At 48.3% G+C, this 26,224-nt stretch overlaps 1 protein-coding gene across 2 annotated transcripts in view; it reads right to left on the bottom strand.

Annotated features, from left to right (window-relative positions):
- Positions 1-24,803, bottom strand: part of PCNX2 (pecanex 2) — a 186,896-nt gene extending 162,093 nt beyond the window's left edge. For both annotated transcript variants that reach the window (XM_053913245.2, XM_024561815.4), the window contains exons 1-5: positions 24,464-24,803; positions 6,277-6,482; positions 5,542-5,671; positions 4,893-4,929; positions 1,459-2,772 (exon numbers count right to left, since the gene is read on the bottom strand). In XM_053913245.2, coding sequence (XP_053769220.1) covers positions 1,459-2,772; positions 4,893-4,929; positions 5,542-5,671; positions 6,277-6,482; positions 24,464-24,616 — 1,840 coding nt within the window. In that variant the 5' untranslated portion in view covers positions 24,617-24,803. The remainder of the gene's footprint in view (positions 1-1,458; positions 2,773-4,892; positions 4,930-5,541; positions 5,672-6,276; positions 6,483-24,463) is intronic.
- Between the last annotated feature and the right edge of the window lie 1,421 nt (positions 24,804-26,224).

The following is a 26,224-nucleotide window of genomic DNA, read 5'->3' as shown; positions in this document are numbered from 1 at the left end:
TTCCGTCGCTGCAGAGAGTTCTGCGGGAGCGTGCTGGCCTAGAGGTAAGAATCTTCACGTGAAATAGACAATGAACACCCAAGTCTTATCTCAGAAAGATTTTTTACCTCCAAGTGACCAAGGCTTTCTTGCACTGCCTAGATCTGTTAAAAAGTTGAAATGAATCTTTCCTGTTGTTACTCTATCTGCAAAATCTTAAATACACAGACACGGTAAAAAAGAAAACACATTCGTTTTACATAATTGAAATAGTCAACCGTAATGAAGTTGGAAGCAAGAGTGAACCAATCAGCACGCATGCGATCCTTCTGGCCAAGACAAAAGCAAACAAAAGCAAATTGCTGGGAGCTGCGGACGGAGGAGGAGCCAGAGGGGCTGCCTGGCTGTCCCTATGAGCAAAGCCCAGCCAGCTGCAGAGGGCGACCCTAACACCAAAGACACTATGACCCACAGCAAAGCAAGGAGCCCCCAGCAAGCGTTCCTACCCATCAAAGATACACGCAGAGATGACGCACTCAAAAACCACACCTACGTGGGCATCGGAAGTGAAAAGACTGTAGAAACCCTAGTCCAGGAACATCGTTTTTTCCCAGAGAGGAAACAAAGGCCCGGAGCAGTGGACTAACCCGAAATTCCGTGAATTCTACGTCCTCACAGAAAGAGTTTCTCTGCACGAGCGTGGACTCTGGAGCCAGACCGCCAGGGTCAAGGCTGAGTTCTGGAACTCACTAGGCTAACTTGGGAAAGTCAGTGACGGTATCTGCACTGCAAAACCGGCATGACAATTGTACCCATAACATAAGGGTAGAGGAAGAGTAGATGAGTTAATACAAGAGTGACTGTATGATGTCCCAGTGTTCAGACTGGGAACACTGCAGAGAGTGGAAGGCGAAGCGAGAGTGAACCAGGGCCCTCTCCGGCAAGCCGCCCACGCGGCCACTCCGTTCACCTGTGACAAGCGCTTCGGATGGTGCCTGGCGTAAACTCAGAGCGGTGTTGCTCATAATTACGCTCCCAACACGCAATAATTGGGGAATTCTGAATATGGGATTTTATCATGGGATTCAACAGAAAAATGGGTTCACTTAACAGAGATTCACTTTACAAGCAGCTTTCCCAAAACGTGTCTATTCTATAAAGGAAGAGACAGACATCTGTCCCGAGTTCTTGTCACTGTGGTAAAACCTAATTGCTTATTTCCTTGTAAATAAATATCCTCGCCTTCCAGGGAAGCCAAACATCCATTTCTATGCCTTAAGTTTCCTGGTGGAGTGGCCAATTTTAATATATGCTCGTCACATACCTCAGTATTGGCGACTTCGGCAAATATCACTGATGAGCTAAGCGGGATACCAATGCCCAATAGCGGTCCCGCTATTTGCAAAATCAAATCACAGAAGGGAGAACACAGAGATGCATCGCCTCTCTATCGTCGGGACAGACTGGTGTGACTCTCACCTCCAAGAAGCCCGGTTCCGTTGTCCGGCTCTGCAGGGGCATTCCTTCGGCTGGGTGCCACCCCCTTGGAAGTACTGATGGATTCCAACAGGGAGACAAATTCCAGGAAGTTGGATTCGTTGGGAGTTTGCCCTTCCTTCGCCTCGAGGTCAGATTTGGAAGTTGGTATTGTTTTCTCTTTATCGTTAATAATTTCTGTGGAACTTTTGCTGAAGATGACATCTGTCCCACTGTCCACGCTGAGGACCCGCGCATGTCTCTTCTCGTGGCCAGTTTTACAGGATGATGGGTCAAGGCTGGCCTGGCCCTCCTTTCCCCGCTCAGACTCGGGGGCCGCAGTGGGTGGGAAGAGGGGGGCTGTTTCACCGTGGTTCCCCAGGGGAGAGCTGTGGTCCTTTGCAGCATTTGTCCCCTTCCCAGACTCGCAGCCCCAACACTGAGCGGAGGATACCTCCACCATCCTCGGCTCTGGAGTCCTCTGACCCCCGCTGCCCTCGGGACACGTAATGGCTCCTCCCTCATCCTCCGACAGCTCGAGGGTGATGACGGGAATAGTTCGCCGCTGCTCTGCGTTGGGAGGACTGGCCACCCCTGGGGCAGCCGGCTCGGCCTCAGACTTGCAACCGGTTCCTTCGGCACTGATCGCCTTCAGGTGCAGCGAGCTCTCCAAGTCAGTCATGGAGTTTGGGGCACTGCTCATGGTGATGACGATTTTAATGGGCTCGTGCACACTCAGCGGGTCTCCAGGCTGAGAGGTGTCCATGAGAGTAACAGCCACCTCCCCCTCTGAGCCGTCCCCTTCCTGGGTCAAGGGTGGGCCCACCGTCCAGGGGGTGTCCACGTGCTGGGAGGCGTCCTCCTGCTCCTTCTCGGGGTTGGCGACCACGGTGTTACACTGAGGCCAGCTACTGCTCAGGCTGTCCTGAGGGGACTTGCTTTGCAACTGTTCCTTTACGGAGCCCCGGGCAGCCAGCACAGGCTCCGGAATCCGGACTGAATTCTCGCTCGCCCAAGGCTGGAAAGAAACATCTGTTTCCAGCAAGTCTCGCTGAGACAGAGACAGGTGTGGCAACCTCTTCGAGGTGCCTTTATCTGCCAAGCCGCCCTCGGACCTGTGGCGGGAGGGGGGCTGCCCGCTGCCTCCTCTTGCCTTTCCTTCGTCGTTTTTGTCAGCCACGGCTGGTTTTGCTGGGATCGCTGACGTGGTCACGGTTTCCAGCCTGCACACTTTAGAAGCAGGTGAGCTCTCCGCTGGGGCACTAGGTGAGGTAGAGGACGCTGGTGCTGCAGGCTGGTCTTCTGCCAGAATGACCCCTGACATCAACAACAACAGCGACCTGATTAGCAGAGGGAATGGACAGTGGACAGCGTGTGGCCAAGGCCAACACCGGGTAGTAACAGGACAGAAAACACACCAGCAATCACAGGGGTTAAAAAAGTCCCCTCCCCTGGGAACGTGGTCTCGAAATGTCTCTATCTGACATAATAATTCAGACTTGCAGCATTTGCTATTTAGCGTTTCCTGTTTTCTGGCCTCCAGAGGCAGCCTGGTAAGGTTTAAACAACATAGTAGAGAAATGCAGTCAGAAAGCTCCCAGCTGCTCTTTAGCAGCTACGTCCCCTCAGGCGAGCTACTGAACCCTCTAAACCAGGACTGTTCACCTGCGCACTTCTGACCCTTTGGAGCAGGTAAGTCACTCCTGTGGGGTCCGTCCTCCTGGGCAGTGTGGCCTCCCTGCAGCACCTTCAGCACCTGCTGCACCTCCCTGCTGAGGCCTCCCTGTAGCACCCCTGGCCTCTGTCCTCTGCACACCCACAGCCACTCGGCCCAGGGTCATGACCGTGAGCATGCCTCCCGACACTGCCAGATGTCCCCAGGGGAGCAGAACCCTTCCCGCCACCTCCTAACCTGTAAAATGGGGGTAATCATACCAGCCTCTTAAGGTTGCCGTGGGGAATCTCTGAGGAGGGACAAAGGAAGCGCTAGCCCGAGGAGCAGCCACGGGTTTGTTGGCACCTGGACTCGAGGACAATAATAACCTTGCACACTTCTGATGTGATTCATGTATTTTCAAAGCATTTTAAATTGCATCTGAAACAGTATTTACTTATGATGGCTGCTGAAATGACCCCTGTCCCTCTCCAGGCTTCCCTGTATCTGTTAGCGGCCCTCCCATTCCCAAGCCTCTTCGGCTAGAAACCTGGGGGTCATCTTTCAGTTTGTCTTCCTTCCTTAGCCTGTGGTCACTCAGTCAATGAATGCCTTCACTTCTATCACAAAGCATACTCTCTGGGGTACAAGGGTCTGCAAAGCCACAGGAAAAATGGGATAAGCTACTTCTCATTTACTTCCTATTTTCCTCAAATGCTGGAGAAACAAATAAATACTGCCACTCTTGAAGTAATATAAAACATTACCTTATTACCCGAACAAAGGGGCATATTATGAAAAAGGATGGAAAAAATGAAAATGTAACATTTTTTTACATTAACCTTGCTGTTGTAGATTTAGCCTATGACTGGTCCCAGGAGGCAGGGCCTGGGGCAGCCAGGAGCACACACCCACCCACTGTCCTCCACCTTCGGGTCACTTTGGAAAAGAGGTGAGAGACCCTGCCCAACGGGCAGTGGCCAACGCTGCTATGAAACCGGGCGTGCAGCTAAAACGTCTGAACCCTCACTAAGGCGCATTTCACTGCAGGCGTAGTGGTACAGAATCCAAGAATCGCCATACTCCTTTGTGAATAATTATCTGTGCAATTGATCCGAGTGGTTGAAAAAAGAAGCTTCATGTCAGGTTTTCCGGACCATGGTGTGAATTGCAGCTGTTTTCCAGAAAAGAAAGCTTTACACTATTTTCAAAGTTTAACTAGAGCATAAATTTCTCTTTGTCATAGTACTGGAAAAAAAATAAAATTACAGAGACGGGAGGGGGTTAACTTAGACCTCCAAGTGTTCTTTTCTACATCTCTTGAAGGTAATCACACGACAAATAAAATGAAATCTCAGTAAAGAAGTAAAACAAAAATGGGGGGGGGGGGTTAAAAGAAAGTTCCCAGAAACAAAATTTGTAACTGCAAAGCAAAGCAGATATACAGAAGGTGCTACTGTTTCCTGTGTTATTTTTCAAGTTTGTATGTCGATGATAAATTTATTCTATTTCATATCTGCTATTATGAAGTGCGCAGACTGGGGAAAGGACAATGAAATACGACCAATAAAACTGCACAGTTTGAATGGAGACATGATGTACAAATTCTGATGAGAAATAATGAAAATTGAGGGCGAAAGAAATGAAGTTAAACTGTATGCAGTTTTAGGTATAGTTCTTATTTTCAGTGATTTCACTGGGACTCTGTTTTACAAACTTATTTTTCTCTTCACTGAGGATAATGCCGTGATAAAATATTAACCGACGACAACAAGCACTCTACCTTTGAGATCTTCCGCTGTCTCCTGGGCGGGCAACTCCTGAATAATGAATGAAAGAGCAAACGTCAATGCCTGACTCAGCTCACCGCCCCTCCGCCGGCGGTGGGCAGCCCCTGCCTTGCTCACTGAACCACCCGTGGGGAAGAGACCTGGCCGTCTCCACTCTGCTCAAGCTTCTGGTAACACGGGGAGCAAAAATGGATTCCAAGAGTGGAGACACCCAACTCGGACCCTGTGCTGTGCCAAAGGGGAATTCAGTCATTAAGCAACTAAACAGGAGAAGGAATAACGGGATACTTTATACTGTGGTGACTAAAGCCCAGTGAAATTAACCTAGAGAAAAGGTGACTTTTCACCTTTTCAGGAGACAAGGGTGGTTTGATGTGCAGAAGTGGAGTTGGCCCCGGGGGAAGGGAGGGCTAGAATGGGTTCTTTGGCCAGAGTGGCAGGCCGGGCAGGTGGGAGCGTATCTGACGATGCAAAGACCCCCGGTCACTTCCTCTCTCTGCGCCGTGAGGTTCCGCCAGCCCGGGGGGGCCAGCGCTGACAGCCAGTGTGCGTGTGGACTGCAGTGGCCACGCACTCTCCCCTCCCAGGTGGGACCCACAGCCCGGCAACGGGAGGAAGAAGGGTAGAAAGCCCGACACGAACCAGCGGCCTGGAGGAGCGGGGAGAGCTGGCACTCCGTGCTCGGGAGCCGCAGCGCAGGGGAGGCGTGGAGCAGGGCTGGCCGGCCTCGTCCTTCTTGCTGCCACCGCCTTGGCTGACCTGCCTCTGATGGCTAATCCAGCGGGAGAAACACAAGAGCAGCGATGTCAGCAATTAGAATGATGAGTCTTTGGGTAGCATCCCCCAAACGACCTTTCCCCCGGGCTCCAGGCGTCACAATCAGTGTATACAGACTATGTTTTGGAGACAGAGTAATAAACGTCACTCTGAGATAAGACGTGTTAAGGAAACATCAGAAATAAGGGCAAGAATAGCGGCAGTCATGCTAACCTGAGAACTACTCTGCGTATCCATTTCTATGCCGTGTATAACCTTCACATGGACAGACACAAATATTCTTTTCGAAAGGACGCTGGCCCGCGCTACGCATTGACAGGACAGGACAAGACACAAACACAGAAGCGGGACACTTTGCTGGCTAAGCCTAACGCGGACGAATTCCGAGCGCGGTTTAAGGTCCTGTCGGTGGCCACGTAAACCACCTTCATTACCAACACCGATTTTGAGCAGGCGTATGCGCACAGACAGGAGAAATGTACATATCTGCATCTTCCTGTACTGCCCCATTTTCATAAACGACGGAGAGATGAGAAAAAACGCTTGAACCACAATGAAAACACGTAAATTATGAGCTAATGCCTTCATTAGAAGTGTTACCTTGGGGTTTTGTGATGACTTGTGTGTTCGCTGCCGGCCTCTTTGTCTTTGCTCGGCTTCTCTGTCTTCCTGGAGGGCCTCTGCTGAATGACTTCTCCTTTGTCAAACATCAGGTGCAGGCGGTAGCTGACCAGTTTGATTACTGTGAAGAATACAGTCACTGAACTGCAGTAAAAAAATACAGTGATGGCGTTTGGAGGAAAAGCCTAAAGCAGAGAGAAGAAAGGAAAACTTCATTTGCTCACGGGATTATCTTCGTTTTAAATCTGAAAGCATTTTTGGATTATGTATTATGCTTAAATAAGGCAACATTTCAAATGACTGGTTTTATAGCGTTTCCTCGTTGCAATACCCGAGGAGAAAGAACTGCTATCTTTTTGTCTTTCTTTGGAAGTCTTTCTTGTCTCTCAGGTTCTGGTACTGGTTGCACCAACGAGCAGCATTTGATTTGCAGGCAGGGGTCCCACAGACAACGGATGTATTACCCTGAGCCTCCCCACTGCGGCGAGCTCTGGTCCACAGCCTATCCTGCGCGTCTGGCCTTAGGGGCCAAAGAAAGGCCATCGAGATGCTGTTTCCTTCACCAAAACATGAAAGCCTTGGGGAGGACAGTGGAAAGATGGAAGGGGAAAGTTGGTGTAGCATCCCCTTCCTTCTCTCCCTGGTCTCCCATTGGGTTAACACCTTCAGGCTGCAGATTTCTGGAGTGGTGGGATGCAGGCAAGGGGCTACAAGAGGGTGCGGGCTGCTTCTAAAAGGAGGAGGGATATTTCCATCAGTGACAAAGGTCCTGGCATTGTCAGTAAGAGGCCACTGCCACCAACCCAGCGCCAACAGGAGTCCCAGTCTGGAGAAACTTTATTTAGGTGAAACGGTTTGCAAACTGGGGAAACACATGCTCCGGTGCAAATGCCCGTGAGATAGATTAGCACACTATCATATGAAAATTATATTCAGCCCTGGCTGGTGTGGCTCAGTGGATTGAGTGCCAGCATGCAAACCAAAGGGTCGCCAGTTCAATTCCCAGTCAGGGCACATGCCTGGGCTGTGGGCCAGGTCTCCAGTAGGGGGTGCGCAAGAGGCAACTACACACTGATGTCTCTCTCCCTCTCTCTCGCCCTTCCCCCTCTCTAAAAATAAATAAATAATTTAAAAAATTATATTCAAAAATTGTTTGAATTATGATGAAACTTGGGCTTCACGGTACTCCAATTAGTGACAGCAGCAGAGAAAGTTAGTGCCCACTAAATATTCCACGTGCTTTCCTACATTTCCCAGCCTCCCTTGCATTCAGGCTGGGGCCACGTGGCTACTTTTGGCCAATAGAACTATGAGCAGAAGTGGCTGGCATCACTTCCAAGCCTAGACAGTTATGAGCCCATCACCCTCTTCTCTTTAGTTGGTAATCTTAGGGCCCATGTTTTGCTGATACTCCCTCTACAAGGTGAGAGAGCTCCCTTCGGCCTGGGTGCCTGGGTGACTGGAACAAGGCCCCTCCTGACCTGAGATGGAGATGAGTCAGGAGTGAGAAACAACCCTTTGAGTCATTAAACCACCGAGCTTCAGGGTTCTGCCCACCATGGCATTTCCCATTGTTTATCCAAATTAATACTGAGGGTGCCATTTCCATGGGGAAGCTTCCACGTAAATTAGATTAAAGACATGTTAGAAAAAGGAAACCTAAGGCATGAGGAGGAGAATGTTAGTGAGAGAGAAAACATTCTGTCTGGATACTGGGAAGATCATTTGGGAAAACACTGACTTGCCACAGTGAGAAATAAGACTTTTGCACTTCCCCTGCAGCTGTGGACTGCAGGGTGGGCTTGGCAACGCTGAAATTGAGAAGGAAAGAAGTCAGAGTTTGAAGTTAACGTGAAGATTGTATTCAGTTTGCCCCGGTGAGAACAGGTCGTTGTCCTATCCTCTGTGAAGAAGCCCTGGATACTTCGTCACGTCCTCAAAAGCCCACACACCTCAGCAGGCCACAGCGAGACAGATTTCACTGAAAATTTCCCAAGAAAGAGCTCCATGTGCCACATTATTCCTCCCCAAACTCCCTGCTCTCAGGACTCCTTTGCAAATCTCCGCCTTCCACAGACCCTCCAGGCTGAACCTAGCAGCCTCCCGGTAGCCCCTCCCGGCAGTGACATTGAACCCTGCCCAGGCTCCTCCAACCCTGCATTTCCAGGGACAAGACCAAAGATCACTTTCAAGGCCACTTTACTGTTGATGTCATTCTTCCCAGTCAACAGATCATAAGCTTCCAGGGCTTTCTCTCTGTTAGTATGAATGCAGGAGGGGGAGGAGAGTTTAGGGAGGAATGTGTCACAAATGAGCAGTTTTCAATTGGTTTTTAATTTATATCACGGATTCCCCCGCCCCCTGCCAATATAAGGTATATTCAAATTTTGAACAGAGGTTTACTTGTTCTAAGAAAAACTGTAACTTTTCCTTGTTTCTCTGAACTTACCATTTTAACACATTCTAATCAACACCAGAAGGCACTACTTTTCAAAATTATACCCTTGGCCAAAGAAAAACTCTACCTTGTCCCCTAGCCCATTATTAAGATAACTACTAGTGTAACAACTCATTTGACCAAGTTTTTATAACAAAGTGTCCTGAAAAACAACATGCTGTTACCAACTCAGCAATTAAAGATACAGTCATTTGTATTTCTCGCAAAACTGTACTTGTCGGGGTTTGGTGCCGTTTGGAAGTGCCCGTCCGTGTGGACATGCAGAACACTCAAGTGTCCTCGTGGGGGCCCCTCCTGCTCCCTGAAGCTCATAGGTCCGGCACCCTCAGCCTCCACTCTTCTGTTTTCACCTTCTTATTGTGGCAAAATACAGAGAATGTGAACTTCACCATCTTGACCGTTTCCAAGCGTCCAGTGTACTGGCATCGGGTGCATTCACGAGGTTTTGTAACCATGGCCACCATCCATCTGCAGAACGTCTCCACTTTTCCACACTGAAACTCCGTCCCCATCGAACACTGACGCCCCATTCCCCGCCCCCAGCCCCCGGCACCCGCCATTACCCTGCCTGTGTCTATGAACCTGACTCCTCCAGACACCGCAAATGAGTGAGAAGGGTACAGTATTTCTCCTTTGGTGGCTGGACTGTTTCCCTTAGCGTAAGGCGGCCGAGGTTCATGCACGGTATATCGGGTATCAGGGCTCCCTCCCTTTATAAAATGGAATAATAATATTGCACCGTATGCGTGGACCTCATTTTGTCGGTCCACTCATCTGTCCGTGCGCAGTTGGGTTGCTCCCACCCTTTGGTCGTTGTGAACAATGCTGCCATAAATATGGGTGTGCAGATATCTCTTCAGGACCCTGCTTTCAGTTTTGGGGGGTACATGGTCTGAGGTGGAACTGCTAGATCACAGGGCAGTTCTGTGTAATTTTTCGAGGAGCCGCCATGCTGCTTTCCATAGTGGCCGCACCGTTTTACCCCACTCGGGTGTTTAGCTTCTGGCTGATGTTCCATCTCCTGAGTAGCCTGGAGAGACCAATAGCCCGGCTGAGTGCAGACCAGCCATAAGTAACACTGGTGGCCCAGGGAGAACAAGCCCCTTCGGAGGGTTTCCGAGTGTGGACAGGGAGGAGGACACTCCTGGGGCTTCCGCCCTTACTGATGCGGATTTCATAAAGACAAGTCTTCAATCGGCCTTCACACTCTAGTGTTAAAGACTTCTGGGAATGATTCTTCTCATTTTGACAACGAAGAAGCTGAAGTGTGAAGTGGGTCAGGCTGCAGAGCTGACAAGTACACACCTCTCCTCTTACCTGGAAGTTACCTATCCAGCCGCTTCAGTGACCTGATGGCAAACAAGAACTCAGAAGACATGTTTCCAATGGCCTCGGGGCAGTCAAAACATATTGCTGTTAGAGGGAAACATTTCCACCCCTTGCCTGGGCTTCCACCTGGAAGGATCGAGGCCATTCCCTCTACACGCTGGCCTCTCTGCACCCCTGACCTACTCCTCACTCACGGATTTCTGATGGTGCTTTGAGGCCCAGGAACTGAGTGTGCCTTCCTCACGCCTCCCCTTCTCCCTCAGGAGCCGGGCTGGACCAAGGAGCCGGAAGCTTTGTGCTCTTGATGAAGGCATAATTCACTTAGGTGGCACATAATAAGCTTAATAAATTTGGTTTCCTAGCCCACAGCATCAATTAGAAGGGGGAATGAGGAACAAATAGAAATAAGCATAATGATATAATAAGACACGACAAGTGACAGCTTAAATACTGTTGGAAAAGGAAAAAAAACTACGAAAAAGCCAATCACCTATGTGGTCATTTTCTGAGACCCAACCAAGCCTCGGTCCCCTGTGAGGACATCAACACAAAGCCATATACCCGGAAACACGAAGCAAACGTTCAGTGGTATTCAGTGTGCTGCTAGAAAAGTCAAGGAAACGTAAAACTCTTCCACCAATGCAGTTAAAGTAAACTGAGTTTTCTTGCTTAAAGGTTAAGCTTCCGGTAGGTAGGAAAATGTTTCACTCTGAACATGGGGCCTAACAAATAAGGCATCTACCTGCCAGACATAATGGTCATGCCACCTGAGGTTTGCGAGCCCTCCGGGGGTGCTAAGAATGTTCTCCTGCCCATCAGAGCATCCCTTCGGCCCCAGAGGAGCTGTTTAATGTGGGGTTAGGCCGTCTGCGGCAGACACAGGCTGTGGAACCTCCTCGCCTGGCCAGTTCTGTGACTGTCAGCAGACTCTAGGTTTTTCCAAAAAGGCAGGGTGCAGACCGTGCAATGTGAGTGTCGTATCTGCTCAGAGATGAGAGAGATCCCACTCTGTTCGTGCATTTTGTCACATTGGGAGACAGGAACTTTGTCTACCCAGCCATCCATTCTCCATTCACGCGTTCCATGGTAAGTGTTGAATATCTATCTACCTGTGTCAAGGTGTGCGTCCCGATGGCTTCGTGCAAGTGGGGCTCTAGGTTCCTACCTAAGCAAAACAAAATTCCTTGGGACGCTGGGAACAAGTCTGTACACCAAAACCCAGACCACAGGATAAGAAAGCACAGGCACCTCTCCGCATTCATACATGTGAAAGCCTTGTGAGGTTTTCAGATCTTGAGTAATAGTTCATTACATATTTCATGAATTTCCTTTCGAGATAAACAAAGAGTATTTTCTCAGAAAATCTAGAACTTCTGACTAGCTACTGAGACCTGGAATGGGCTCAAGCAGCAGGGTGAGTCCCGGGAATATGGGCCAAGAACTCCTGGAGGGGAAAGAAAAAAACAAAAAAAAGAACTCACACGGGCAGCCATGCAAGAACGCAGGCTGACTAACACAGAACCGTCCACAAGGCGGGAGGGAGCCCGCAGCGCAGCGCCCTTTAGAACTGGTCGGTCTTGCAAACGTGTGTTAAAATAACGAGGCTAGAGCGACCCAGAAATCTGCCTGGCTCACAGAACATAGGCCTGCCTGCACTTCTACCTTGCAGTCAGGTGAACAAAGAGGAGAAATAATGCTTTCTCCGAGGCCTGCTGCTTGACTTTCTTTGGGTCTGCTGGCCGGTTCTTATTAGGTCTCCTCTAGTTTCTTTGAGTTCTTTCTTTGTGGGCACCTTGCAGCAGGGAAGTACCGGAGAGACACGTGGCAGCAAATGTTTGGCTCGGGAATAAAACGGCAGAGTAGCCAAAGGCTAGAGAGGTGGACCAGCGGCGGGGCATCACGCTGAGAATCTCTGCTGTCCTAAATACTCTGAGAAAGCCGGCGCCCGCGTTTCTCCAGCGCCCCCCTCTCCCCTCAGAAGGGACATTGAGTGCACAGCTCAGTCAAGGCTCACTTAGGGTCTGGGTTCGTGCTGTCTTTGCGATTTCACACGGTCATGATGAGTTGACATTTCCTTCACATTTTTAATGGACAATGAGATGAACAGAACGAATCGATCGGTTAGCTCACGAAAGGCAGAGTGACGTCAACCTCCGTGCGAGCAGCTCGATCACAAATCTGCACGATGCTGAGTCTGGATGTCAGCATCCCATGCTTCCTGACAGGACAGCGTGCTGCTCAGAATTAAAACGGAGATGCCAGTAATGTGAGCGGCATAAACCATGCGCTATACCTGTCAGTGCCAGGCTTGACGTACGTATACACCTGAAGTTATGCATGCATGTTTCACAAGGAATCTTAGAAGTACTTTTGCCTTGACGAAGCACTAACTTACTGCTACAATCTGAGTTCATTATCAAAAATGATCATTTGTGTTTCGTAGCGCCCTCAAAACCCAACGTCACAGAAAGTGTTTGTGTCATAAAATGCCAAACATGTCTCAGTATTTAAATGTGATAAATTGTAACGCTGCATTTCTTAGTTTGAAGCAATGCTCTTCAAAATCAACTACATGAAAAGATGAAAATTGACCCATAATGAAAATGAGTCAAATCAGTGAACTTTTTTTTACGTGTATTGCTTCACCGACACGCGGAAGCTGCAGTGCTGAGTCAGGAAGGGCGGGGCTCACGGGCCAACGGGACCGGGTCCTTGGCAGGCGGGTCTGGAAGGGACCCTGTGCCGTCTCCATGTCCCCTGGCAGAGTCTGCATCCCTCCTCCTGCTCTGACTGCTTCCTGTCAGAAACTGAGTGTTGACGTGTCTCAGAATCCATCTCTCCTTCCACCGGCTGCACGTGCCTTCAGCTTGATTCTCCCTCAGCCGACCCTCCAGGGTCGTCAGCGGGTTTCTGGCCCTTCCCACTCCGTGGTTTCCAACGGAAGTTCTGCTGGCACTGGAGTGCCACCACTTCTCACTGCACAAGACGCGTAGCATCTCCGGCCCCCACTCTTTAAGTGCTACTGTGACGTTTAATTTAAATGTCACTGTGATAAGCTCATCAAGATGAACCCCAAAATGCTGCAAAAATTGCCAATGTCCCCCAAATCTAGAACCACTGTTCCCCGTTAACTACAATACACACGAGTAGGTATGACTGCGCTGCAGCAAAGGAGTCACGGACATCACCCACTGACATCAGGTCACGAGCACCCTCATTCTGTAGCCTTGAGTGTCCCAACCTCCGCACTGTTGATATCTTGGGCTGGATAAGTCTCTGTTGTGGGGACCGCCCTGTGCACTGTAGGGTGTTTAGCAGCATCCTTGACCTCTACACACAAGCAACCTTCCAGTGTGACAACCAAGTATTTCCAGAGATTGATAAACGTCCCCCAAGGAGGTGTGGACTTGACCACCCCCCCACACACACACACATTAGAAACCACTGCTGAGCCTGTAAGTGTGTATGTGACTACTTTTTACCAAACATAGAGGTAAAAATCACAGTCCCTATACACAGAGTTCCAACTCGAGAGAGATGAGTAGACAATTACAAGATGGAGTAGCAGGTGTGACAATTCTGGTGAGCTCAGGGGCACCTAACTCAGACCCAGGGATGGGGCAAGGGGCCAAGGAAGATATTCCAGAGCAAGCAGACCTCTGTGAGAACCGCAGAAGATGCCGAGAGAGCAGGGCGGGAGGCACCCCCGTGAAAGCACAGGGCCTTCCAGGAAGTGTGAACGTTTCAGGATAGAACACGGGGGACGTCGGGAGTGCAGGACATGGAGCCCCGTGAAGGGTCTCATCCACTAGGGGCTCAGGAATTGGATCTTGACCGTGAAGAGCACAGAATGCTGGGTAAGCATGGAAGCAGACCCTGGTATCTGCATTTTACAAGCCCACCAGTGTGGATGGGGGTCTGGACGTGGGGGTGTGAGTGGCCACAAAGAGACCAGAAAGGGGTCGGCCTACTTTCCCGAGCTCTGTGGACTTCCATGACGTCCCCCACATGAGTGCCCATGCGCAGCACGGACTGTGATTCTCCACAAAATCTCTTTGCAAACTGCCCAGAGCGATACAACCAGATGCCAATGATTGCCTCTGCTCCCCTACGCCGGCATCAGGGACACCACGGGCATCTCTAAGACGAACAGCCGAGACCGTCAGCACCAAGGACAGCGGGGCTGTCGGAATGAATGAGTAATCGCGCGACGACTGTGTGGAAGGAGCCACCATATGGGGAGGTGCCATAATTTTTATTTTAGAAAGTTATTATTTATGGAAAACCGTGTGGCGGTTCCCATATGACCTAGTGGTTGTGCTTCAATCCTAAAGAACTGAGCGTGGCCTCAAGAGGTGTATATGCGGCCACGGTCACAGCAGCGCCACTCACGGCGGCCAGGGCACATGTTTTCTCCATGTGCCCACACACCTGCAACTTCAGAATTGTCACACAAAACCTAATCGGTGACATGATGACAACTGAACGCAACTTCAGATCTCTTTGTGGTTCTTTGGTCTTCAGGTTATGACCCAGGAGGCTTAGAAACTGTGTTGCAGTCACTCGACGTACTTTTTTGTTTGAATATGCCACCAAACTATCAAATAAGGTTCATTTCTTGTTTCCAGCTCTGTTGTCTTCCCCTGTTTCTTTCCTTCCTTCTCCTTTGTATTAGTTTTTATTTGTCTCTCACTGGATTTTCTTGAAAACGTAAGCAATGGACATTTGCTTCCTCTTTCTCTCCTTTGTTTGTACGTACGTGGCTTCGGCTTTCTTTTTTCACTTAACAGTGGATCCTGGAGGTCACTCTGTAGCAGTCTATTTTCTTGTTTCCTTTTTCATAACTGCGTAGCACTCCACTGGGTGGATGAACCAGAATTCGTCCAACCAGTTCCCTCCCGAGGAGCTTGTTTCCAGTCTCCTGCTACAGCAGGCTGTGCTCCAGCGACTCGCCGTATAGCCCCCCGAATCTTGGAGAATGGCTATATACCTACAGCACGTCGGTATTACCTTTTAAGTCTTGGCCACCTAGATACCCCCAAACCCCGTTCTTTTACTATGCAGTTCTTGAAGTATTAGTAAAATAATCACATGATTCTTATAGTACATGCATGTATTTTTATTTCTGACTCAATGGTATTTTTCTGTCACTTTTCAGAGCGTTTATATTTTTCTTGTTGACTCTTAATTATTCCTATGAGCCATGTAAAGAAGGTAATTTCCATGGGGAGAAAAGCTAGGTTTGTCTTATTCTGTGTTATATTCTCCACACCCCACCTGGTGTCCAGCAAACTGCTGCTCAAAAATATTAGGGAATAAAAAATATTTATGAAGTTGTAATATATGTCCATATGTTTTAAAATTTTCCCAGTTTAACAATTTTGCAACCTTGGAAACGTTATTTAGTTTTTGTACATCTCTGTTTCCTCTGTGAAATGGAACAGTTCCTAAAGAATTGTTAATTTTTTATTAATACATTTTCTGATACATAATAAGCACCCAAATTGTGTTACTTTCTTACCATCATCATCATCATCTACACATCATCCATCAGTATCACGGAGTAATAAATTCAGACATGGTGTTTTAAGGTGGAGCAAATGTTTTTATTGCCTGCATTGACAGAACCGTTATACATAATTTAAAATAATTAATAAATAAGCCAAACAATAGTTTTCTTGCAAAATATTTGTTTCAGTGATGTTTCTTATATTCAGGTTTGTTATTCATCCCTGTTTATTAAGTATCTAATTGTAGTTTGGTTTTTTTTTCCTAATTGTAGTTTTGAAAGCAAGAATAAATTACCAAAAGATGAGGAAGACAGGAAATAAGTATTAGTTCTCTTAATTTTCTTTTGAGATGCCAAATTGGGAGAAAGGAAATAGAATATACACATAATCCAATATAGAAAATTCTTAAGGTCCTCACAGTCCAAAACTTCAATATTTGTTTTCTATACTGAAGCTCAGTTAGTATCAATAAATGAGGTAAAGTCATTTTGGTTTGATCCAATAGTTTTTTTTTTAAGTCCAAGTTTCTCATGCTAACAAAAAACCATTGTATAGAAACCCCGAAGAAATACATAATTGCCATATAAATAAGGGAGCAAAGGGCATCCCGGAAACAACAGCAGATTTGGTGTTAAGGCAACCCAGTACCAGCAGAAACACCTGGGTTTCCAGGTTCCCTCTTGAATGATGTGGACCCTGCCCCAGAGCTGTGGTGGGCACGCTGAAGCGCATCAGGCCACAGGCGGCCACAGCCAGCAAGGTGACGGGGACGGGAAGGGCGACTGATTACCCACGGCGTACACGACACCTGGTATAGGCACGAAGCAGGAAAGCCAAGGCCATCCCCACCCCGCCCCCAGGGCCCGTGTGGCTGGGGACAGCTAAGCCCCTCTTGAACCCGAATGTCTCCCAGGCGTCGTGCCCTCTCTTTGCTCCCTCTGTGAAAGAGCGGTGTTCACGGGCTGTCTTCCCTCCCTCCCCCCCACCCACTGCCTCTGAACCCCACCTCGGTCTGGCTTCTCCTCCCTCCCTGCGCTGCCTAAAACAAACACGGAAAACAATTTCCTCTTTTCTCAGCAGTGCTCAACACGACGGCCCACACTTTTCAACACTATTTTTATTTTTAAATTACAGCTGACATACAATAATAGCACGTTAGGTTCAGGTGTACGGCACAGTGATTAGACGCCTGTGTACCTTCCGAAGTGACCGTCTGGTGAGTCCAGCTGCTCACCTCCTGAGAGCTCCCCTCTTCCCTTCAGGCGCAGCTCTGCTGGCCTCCCCTGGCTGCCCTTGCACCCCTCTGCCCCACGACTGGGCACGGAGCTCGTGGACCTGACTGCTTCACCCCCCCCCCCCGACTCATTCTCCCTAGGCGCTCTCTCGCAGTGCTTTGGTGGTACCTACTGTCTCTCTACAAAGGATTTTCGAATTTCTGTCCCTAGTATGAATCTGGGCTCAGACTGATGGCTCCTTTCGGCTCCCCACTCCTACACTCAACTGTCCGCTCAATGCCGACACCTCCAAGGAAAGCCCAAAGGGACTTGTCTAAAGTTGGGTGTTGGGTTCCCCAGCCCTGGTCACCAGCCATCCTCTCCCACCCTTCCCCGTCTCTGTCAGTGGTGCCTCAGACACCTGCTGCCCACGCCAGACACCAGCATCTTCTCGACCCCTCCCTCAGCCTCACTCTTCCACCCCACGGTGAACTCACCACCAAATGTCACAAAGATACAGTCTCGTTTCTCCCTCTTTACTGCCACCCCCACCTCCTGGCTCAACTCCTGAAATAGTCTCTCCCCCTCCCTGTGGGTTCCTGTTCTGCTCTGATCTGCTCCCCACCCAGCAGCCAGGGAATATTTTTGGTAAAGTAAAACAGCATAGCATTTTACTGTGTTTTTGAAAGATGTTAGTGCTTTAATACCTCAAAAAATATTAAATCAACAAGAATGGAGGAAAAAACTAGAATTACATGTCCACAGATAAACTTCACCATGTATCAGATTGAATACAAAACCACAGACAAATCAAAAACTAAAAATAAAAAATTAATCCTATACAAATATCAAATCATTATTCACTTGAAACTAATATAATGTTATATGTTGATTATATCTCAATAAAAATTTTTTATAAAGAGTTAATCCAAGTAACTTTAAGATACAATTAAAGTTAAGTAACTTTTAAGTCTCACAGCATATTATTGGTGTAATTTTAAAATAATAATGATAATAATAACAACTTAGAGCAATCTTGAACTTTACTAAAAGATTTTGTTTGGTAGTGGTACAGAAGTAGTCATTCACGTGTGTATTTTAGAATTTTAAAAATAACATTGTTGGAAACCAGAGTTTTCACTGTGGGAAAAAGGAAACAGAAATGTGAGGTGGATGACAGAGAGGAATCCTTTGATTTGAATCAGATTAAAGGGTTTAAATAAACTCTGAGTGGATGCAAGGATGAGCGGGTGAGCGGGTGAGCGGCTGGGCAGGTGAGCAGGTGAGCGGGTGGATGGATGGATGGATGGATGGAAGGATGGATGGATGGATGGATGGACGGATACATAAGCTCTCCTAAGTCTACACACTAAAAGGACCTGAGCCAAAGACAACCCAAAGCAGTGGATGGATGGATGGATGGATGGATACATAAGCTCTCCTAAGTCTACACACTAAAAGGACCTGAGCCAAAGACAACCCAAAGCAGTAAACACAACCATCAGTGCCCTAAATCCTGGCTTCCCAACGCCATTCTCCACCAAAAGTATCAGCCTCCTTCAGGAAACGGCTGATTTTCCAGGCCGAGGCGGGGAAAGTTCAAGCTAGGCCTGGACTACCTTGTTGGGCCAGAAAGCAAGAGAGGGCCCAAATCCTGAAGGGCACCTACTGAAAGGACTGCGGGTCCGCTGGAAGGAGGTCTCGCCTGCTGAATTTGGATAGTTTGAGATGAAGGATGAGGACAGGAGTTAGTTATTACCATCACATTTTAGAAAATGAAGCTATGGTTTGGGCGGTAGACACACCAAGTTCTCCCCGTTTCGTCTCTCTCGAGAAATTGCCCGTGTTACAGGTGCTGTGGTTCGGGGTGAGCGCTCCAATGCTTGGCTCCGGATCCTGGTCAGGTCACAACCAGCCACGTGTCCTGCAGCACGTCCACCGACCTCTCTGGGCCGCTTCCATCACCGGCACGGGGACCAGGCCCAGGCGGTCTGGTCGCTGTGAGGGTGACGTGATGTAGGTCATGCAGGGCGCTCACAACCGTGCCTGACACACGTGCCAGCGAGAGCTGGCTACGGTTCCTACCTGTCCCGGCAAATGGTAATAAGTTAAAGGGGGGAAATCCATCAGAAAAAAATCGGAATACCATTACAAACTAGTCCTCTTTTTCTTCCACGGGATGTAGGCAAGGGACTCAGTGTCAATTAAATGGAAACGAGGCTGGGCAATATTTAAAAGTAATCATCTGAGAGACCAAATGCTTAAAGTCAGAAGATGATGATGCCTGGTAGGTATCAACTTCCGTGCACAGAAACCACAAGCATTACAGCATGAGACACTCCAAATGGACAGTGCCCAGGGAGACATGCATTAGTCGTGAGCTTGCAATGCTAGAGCAGAAAGAAAAAAATTTTAAAAAGCGCTATTTTGGGAGGATGCTCCAGAGGCAGCATTCCAGGACAAGACTGGTGCTGTATCTTTTGCCACAAAAGCACCACCTGCCCGCAGACGCCCACGTGTCCAAGGGGCAGGGGATTGAGGGTATGCAGGAGGGATTTTGCAGAAGGGCAGGCACACTCACTCAAGATGGAAGGTATTAACCTGAGAAGACTGCAGAGGATAGCCCGAGGGTGCCTGGGGGTGGGGGGCACCCCGGTGAAAGTGCTTACACAGGGAAGGCAAAGCTCTCCCTGAGCTACACCCTGGGTGCGCGCGCCTCCGGACAGCCCTCTGCCGGGCACGGCGTCAGCCCAGCACAGAAGGCCGGGTCTGCACCTCTGGGAGGCCCGGGGCCAGGGAGCAATGCCTGTAAGCATCCCTGAGGGGCAGCGCCTTCACCGCAACCCCCACCCTGTTTGGGCAGGTGAGGGCAGGAGGAAGGTGAGGCTGGAGGAAGTTCAGACATTCCAGTGAAGTACAGAGAGTTCAAGGGATCATGCGTCTCAGTGTGAGAAGGAACGAGGCCCCGGAGGGGGAAGGACAGCATGCAGCGCATCACTCCACGGCAGAGCAAGCCTTTCTCAGGAAGACCCTGAATGTAGATGCGAGGACCGACCAGGACAAGGGGCAACCTTGGAGGAAGGGCAACAGGCCCAGCAGTTCAACAAAGTAACGACCACCACGTGGGCCGGCCAGGCCTGCTGTGCTAGAACCCGGCTCTCAGGCCTCCAGCTGAGGGTCAAATGGCGGCTGAAGCGCAGTCCCCAAGTCCTGAGCCAGGAAAGAGTATCTTTTGGGGGAGGTCAGAAGGAAGGATGGCCAAAGAAAAACAAAACCCAAGGAAATATAGTTAGGGACCCGAAAGGGAAGTGGCTACAGACTATAACAGAAGAGTCCTAACTTGGGGTAACAGTACCAGCTAGTATACATAAAGCGTTAACTAGATGTCTAGTGCCACACCAGCATGTGACAGGTACTCCCCCTTCATTATGATTACCGCAGTTAGAAAGAAAGGAAGCTGCTGCTAGCAAAGACAGTCTCTCAGGCTAAACTATAAAGGACAGTTGGACACAGAGCAAGTCTCGCTAAAATAAAAGGAACGGAAAGGAAACATGAAGTAAAAGCCATAAAGCAAAAGACAGGCTTTCTGTGTGAATATCATGTAGAATGTTGCCCTGTGTGGGGTCTTAGAGAATGTGAGGGTTTCACCCCATTTTTTCCCATGACTCGACTCGTCCTCTACTCAGGGTGACCACGCTGCCATTGGGAGAATCGATTCCACTTGACGTGACCCCACTGTCTGCAGGAGTTCAAGTGCGCTCGCGTGTACCGGGTCAGGCAGCACAGCGCAGTGGAAGAGCAAAGACTTGGACACCACAGGACCTCGGCTAAAATTCTGAGTTTACCTCCTGCTCTCTAAATCACCAAGACCTCTCTCTGGGTCTCAGTTGCTAAATCCATTAAATGAAACCCATTATCCCCATTTTACAGGCGATAAAACGGAAGAAGGGATGGGACTTACACAAGGTCTCACGATCGGTAAGCACTCGCCTGGTGCCGTCAGAACTCGCTCAGGGTCAGAGTCGTGGCCAGGCTGGTCCTATTCTAAAGCTCGTCAGGAACCTACCTGTTAGTTACCCGGATGAGGAAGTGCGAGAACACGTGTACTAAATGAACACCTAACTGTCCCTGAAGACAAATGCATCGTTCAGTCTGTCCAAAAGGAGATCAGCTCAGTGATACATCAGAGTAAAACTCCTTCCAAATTATCCAAATTGGCTTAATGCTTTGGGGTTATGGATTTTTGAGCATCTCTCATAAATATATAGTTTGCAAATGCTAATAAATAACTTTTCATAATATCAACCAAAACTAAGTAAACTGTAGGGCTTACAGATAATTAATAATACAATTTTAATGTATTCATTAAATTAAGAAGTGGATTTTTCCTACAGTGGAATTGTCTTGATTAAACACGTTTAAGCTAAAATTGTGCAAAATCACAGAAGTTCTGGGCTCCCTAAAATAACAGAACTTCGAGTAAGTGCCTATTGTGAGTGAGCATCCGGGTATCTTTTTTTGGACCAAGTTCTTGTAAATTGAGCAAGCTAAAGATGTTAAATTCACAGGCAGCAGTGAAGTACAGGAGAACATACAGGGTCCAGCACAAATAACGCCTTTTTTTTTTACAAAATTTTTATTACAAAAGCATAAGCATGTCATTCTGTAACATAACAGTATCACACTCAAGCACACCATATGACATTTCAGGTGAAATGTTCAATTTAAAACTATAAATTATTACACCCATATTATTACCGTAGCAACCATGCTCAAGCAGGCGTTACTTCTGTCAGACCCTGCATTTAAGTACCAAGACGTAGAGAACAAAGCCCTGACTGAGTAGCTCAGTTGGTTGGAGTGATATCCCGATACACCAAGGTTGTAGGTTTGATCCCCAGTCTGGGAAAATACAAGAAGCAACCAATGAATGCATAAATAAATGGAACAAAAAATCGACATTTCTCTGTGTGTGTGTGTGTCTCTGTTTCTCTTTCTCTTTGCCTCTCTCTCTCTAAAATCAGTAATATTTTTAATTTATAAAAAAGAGCTAGAGAAAAGAGCCTCAGTTGGAGGAGTAGGGCCTTTCCTTCCTAAGATCACTTTCAGAGACCAGACGACCAAAGCAAGAAAAAAATAACCTGCATTTGAAAAAATAAGGTGGACTACACATTAAAAAGCAGCCTAACAACAAATACATTCACTTAAAATTATCCTATAATTCTTAAAAGCACACTGGCGTCAAGTTATACCAATTTTGGTGTAACTGTTTTGATCCAAAAAATCCAACATAGAAACAAAATTATGTAAGGTATCAGTTTTTTACTCTCTAAACTCTTGAGATTTCACCTACACTTTAAAAACACCATTGAAGAGGAATTTAACTAAGAACAATTTTCTACTTAATAAGGTAGAAATCAGGGTACTCATAAAGCATAATTAGGTAGAATTTAAGGGTTCTTATCATACGCATACATCAAACCTTAACAGTAGCTATGCAAAAATGAGCCCATGTGTGTAGGAAAGTCAGTAGAAGCACAAATATTAGCAAGGATTTGCGGAGGAGTGAGACTGGAAATGAAACACATGCTGGTGTTGTTACCAGGAAATGTTAAAACACACAGTGAAGTAGGCAGCATAATGCTGGTTGGAACAGAAAGAGACGCCGGTTGGTTTTATTTCCACCAGTTTACTACGTATGAGATCAGCGTTAACCAAATGAAGGGCGCTCTGCCAGGCACAAGAAAAACCAAGGTAATCAGCAAAGTCAAAATTCATGTCCTCACAAAGCCTATGATCCAGGAGTAGAGGTAAATACATGTTCCAGCAACTAAGTATAAGGCAGAATTCAAAACGTTCGGTAGCACTAACAGTAAATCCAGAATAGTGTAAGGGCAAGAGAGAAGAGAAATTCATTCTGGCCGACTGAAATTAGGGACCCTAGACAGAAGACAGCCACTCCATTGGGCTTTAAAGGGTGGATTTTGGCAAGTCAACAAAGGGAAAGAGAAAGGAAAAAAAAATAGTTCACCTCATATTGAGCCATCACAATGAACCAGGTACTGTGGGAAGTGCTTTAATTCATTCAGTCCTCCTAGTAGCTCCGTCACGGAGGTACCACTAACCCTACTTTACAAGCCAGCAAGCTGAAGCTCGCTCACGCTCACACACCGAGTGGGTAGAAGCAGGAAGCTGGAATCCAACCTCGAGCTCCGCAGCCCCTGCTCAGTCAGCTGTGTTGTCCCTCTCGGCAGGGAGCAAACACTGGGACCCAAGGAGAAACGATGGACAAGGGCAAGAAGAAGAAACCTAAACTTATTAAAGGGCCTCCACGGACCAGCCTCCATATTAAGTACCTTTTATGTGAAATTTTATGTACTTTTGCTGTGAAACAGCCACTCTCAGATCTATTTTAAGGATGAAAAAAACTAAGGTTTAGATAGGTCAATTATCAGGTCAAACACCTAAAAGGAGAAAAACAGAAATTTAAACCAGATCTGAGTCCAATCCCAGGTTGAGTGGGACAGAGAGATGGCTTCATGTGCAGTATCCCAGTTAAACCCCCAGATAACCCTGTTCTTCTGGTGGTATTTTCTCGCTTCACAGATAAGAAACTGAAAAATCAGATAGGGCCATCACTTCCTCAAGGTCACAGAATTGGCAGGAGGTGGGCCCAAAATTCAACCAAGAAGCTTGACTTCAGAGCCAGAATTCCGACCCTCCGGATAAACTTCCAGAAACACAAAAGCGAAATCACGGAGAACCTCCAACATTGCAGTTGGAATCCCCCAGCCATGCAAACTCATCGAAGATTTTTGCTGTGGAGATTATGGTCAAATTACGTTTTCAGGATAAAATCTTTCAAAAGATGTATCAGAATTAGATTCTTGGCACATAAAGTTTAATAGGACATGGAGCACCGTACCTGAACAGCTTTTCAAATAAGGTTAACCATTGTTTCAATTAGGCGATGTAATTTACCTTAGGTCATCTATGTAGTTGTTCGGCGGGCACTCAATTACGGGGACCTTACTACACTGTCAAGGCCCAGGTAGGTGCTGCAACGCTTTGTCCAGCACAAACTACACGAGACTGACCCATCATTATATCTCTCTACAGGTTTATTGACATACGGGTGTGGAAGTGGCAAGCTGAGTAACTGAGAGTTGAACCTGCCTTCTCAAAGCAAAACAGACACGGGGAGTGGGGGAGAATCAGCGGCTGAAATAGGTTGTAACATTTCATTTTGCCTTTTGGCTATTGCGCACAAACGACATCTCATGCCAAACCTTACCCTGTGCTAACCAGCTAAGGTAAGATGCCTAAGCCCGTCCACCCACAAAGCAGGCTCAACACTCCCCAGCGACAAGCAGAGTCTGACTCATCCTAAATGCCAGCGGAGGAGAAGGGTTTCCAGCATCAATTCTTAATGAGTCGCAGACCCCACAAGTCCTTTCTAATTCTTTTCCTGCCAGTGAGTCCCGGTTCCTCTAACCCTGCACTTTCTCTCACCCAAATTCCTGGGGACCTTCCCCATCCCACCTCCTAAGAATAAATGCCAACCCTTTCCACCAGGACGCAGCCTCGCAAGCTTCAGTGGCTTCCCCCGCCCCCCCCCCCCCCAGTCTAGCCGGAGCTCAGGGCTCCCCACTCACCAGGTGCAGGGCCAGGGGCAGAAGCAGGAGGAACAGCCACAGGTAGAGGTGGAAGCTGTTGGTGAACTTGCTGTGCTCTGGGTCGTGGTACCAGCCCCCGGTGAGCGCGGCCCACACGCCCTGCCTGAGCAGCTGCAGCACCTGGGACACCATGCCGGCTGCCCCCCGGGGTCGACACCCCGCGCAGCCCGCTGCAGCCCAGGCCCCCGGCGCGCACAGCCCTAACACTCGGGCCACCGGGCCGCGCCCCCGCCGCCGCCACCGTCCCCTCCACCTCCCTCCGCCCCAGTACTGAAGCGCGAGCCGCCTTTCTGCCGGGACCCGCACGCCGCAGCGCTGCAGCCTGCTGCTGCCGCCAGGGAGGTGAGCGCCATGTCCGAGGGAGGAAGGATTTTCCCATGGTGCCCCGAGGTGGCTAATCAGAGGATGCGCCAGAGGCCCCGCCCAGCGCCCGCCCAGTCACGGCCACCCCACCCCACCCCCGCCCTCGCCCCACACAGCCCTTGCTGGGGGTAAGAAGGTCTTGCGAGACCCTCCGGCCTCTTTTCTTTTCGCCCGTCCTTTTATTAAGGGGCATGAAAAGCTTAAAAATCAAAGGTGTTCTCATGCATAAGACATGGAGTATGCTCTTTTGCCTTTTCCTTTTTTGCTGCCTGCACCAAAATGTTTATGTAACTCACATTCTGTCACAGGTCTCTCAATGTAATTTCTTCCTCTGGGCATTGGTTGCGTACCTTCATCCTCCTTGACGTACCCCTCACCCCAGACGCTCTGCTCCACTCAGTTCTACCTGCACCTTTGGCATCAACCTTTTTCCTCCCTGACCTTTCCTCCTCCTCCCTGTTGTCCAGCTTGGCAGGTAATGAAGAGAACCAAATTCCTGGAATAATTTCAGGGAGCTCAATTAAGCTATTTGCCTTTTTGTATATTTCCTAGAATGTTATCTCAAGCATCAACTGGCTGTTTGGAACATTAGTCTTAAGTCTTTCTATGCTGTTTAAGGAGGAGGACCCACTAGAAGGTATCATTGAACTAAAAATCTTTAAGCTTTTCTAGTGCTTATAATTTATAGTAGATAAATTTCAGATTGTCTTTCTGAAAGCAGGTTTTAGGGGAAAAGAGATAAGAAGGAATTCATCTTCTTCAGAAGGAGGAAGGGAAGCCCTCATTATTAGTAATTGATAAAGTAAATGAGTTTCAGATTCTTGAATAGAGCAGGTTTTGGAAAAGGAGGAGGTAGAAGGAAATTTGTCCCTTCGGAGCAAGCAGAGGAAGCTCTGTGTGACGTAAGGTCTGTGGGGAAGGATGAGGATTAGGAGGCTCTGAGATCCCAAACATGTCTTTCCTGCATCACGCCTGCCTCATCTGTCCCAAATACATCTTTTCTCTGATACGTGCGCCTGTATGTGCCCTGGCTGTGCACCGGTCCGCAGCACCATGTGCCGTAGCTGCCTTGGTCAGTCCCAATACAAGCACGCCAGCCTTCCTATGCTCAAATGAGAAGTGTGTATGTGTGTGTGTGTGTGTAGTTCATTCTGGGGAGCTGATCTTGGACATGAAAGTGCACTCAGACCTCGAAGTCTCACACTGGTGTGTATTGTTTCAGCCTTCACCACGCTTTGCTCTGCAGTCATCTGCAAGAATGACTAACCACAGCAGCCGGTGTGGCTTGGTGGACTGGAGTGTCATCCATAAACCGAAAGGTTGTGGGTTCCATTCCTGATCAGGGCACATGCCGGGTTGTGGATTTGGTCCCTGATC

This window comes from Desmodus rotundus, chromosome 10 (assembly GCF_022682495.2).
Source record: "Desmodus rotundus isolate HL8 chromosome 10, HLdesRot8A.1, whole genome shotgun sequence".
NCBI lineage: Eukaryota > Metazoa > Chordata > Mammalia > Chiroptera > Phyllostomidae > Desmodus > Desmodus rotundus.
This window is presented reverse-complemented; position numbering and strand designations above follow the sequence as displayed.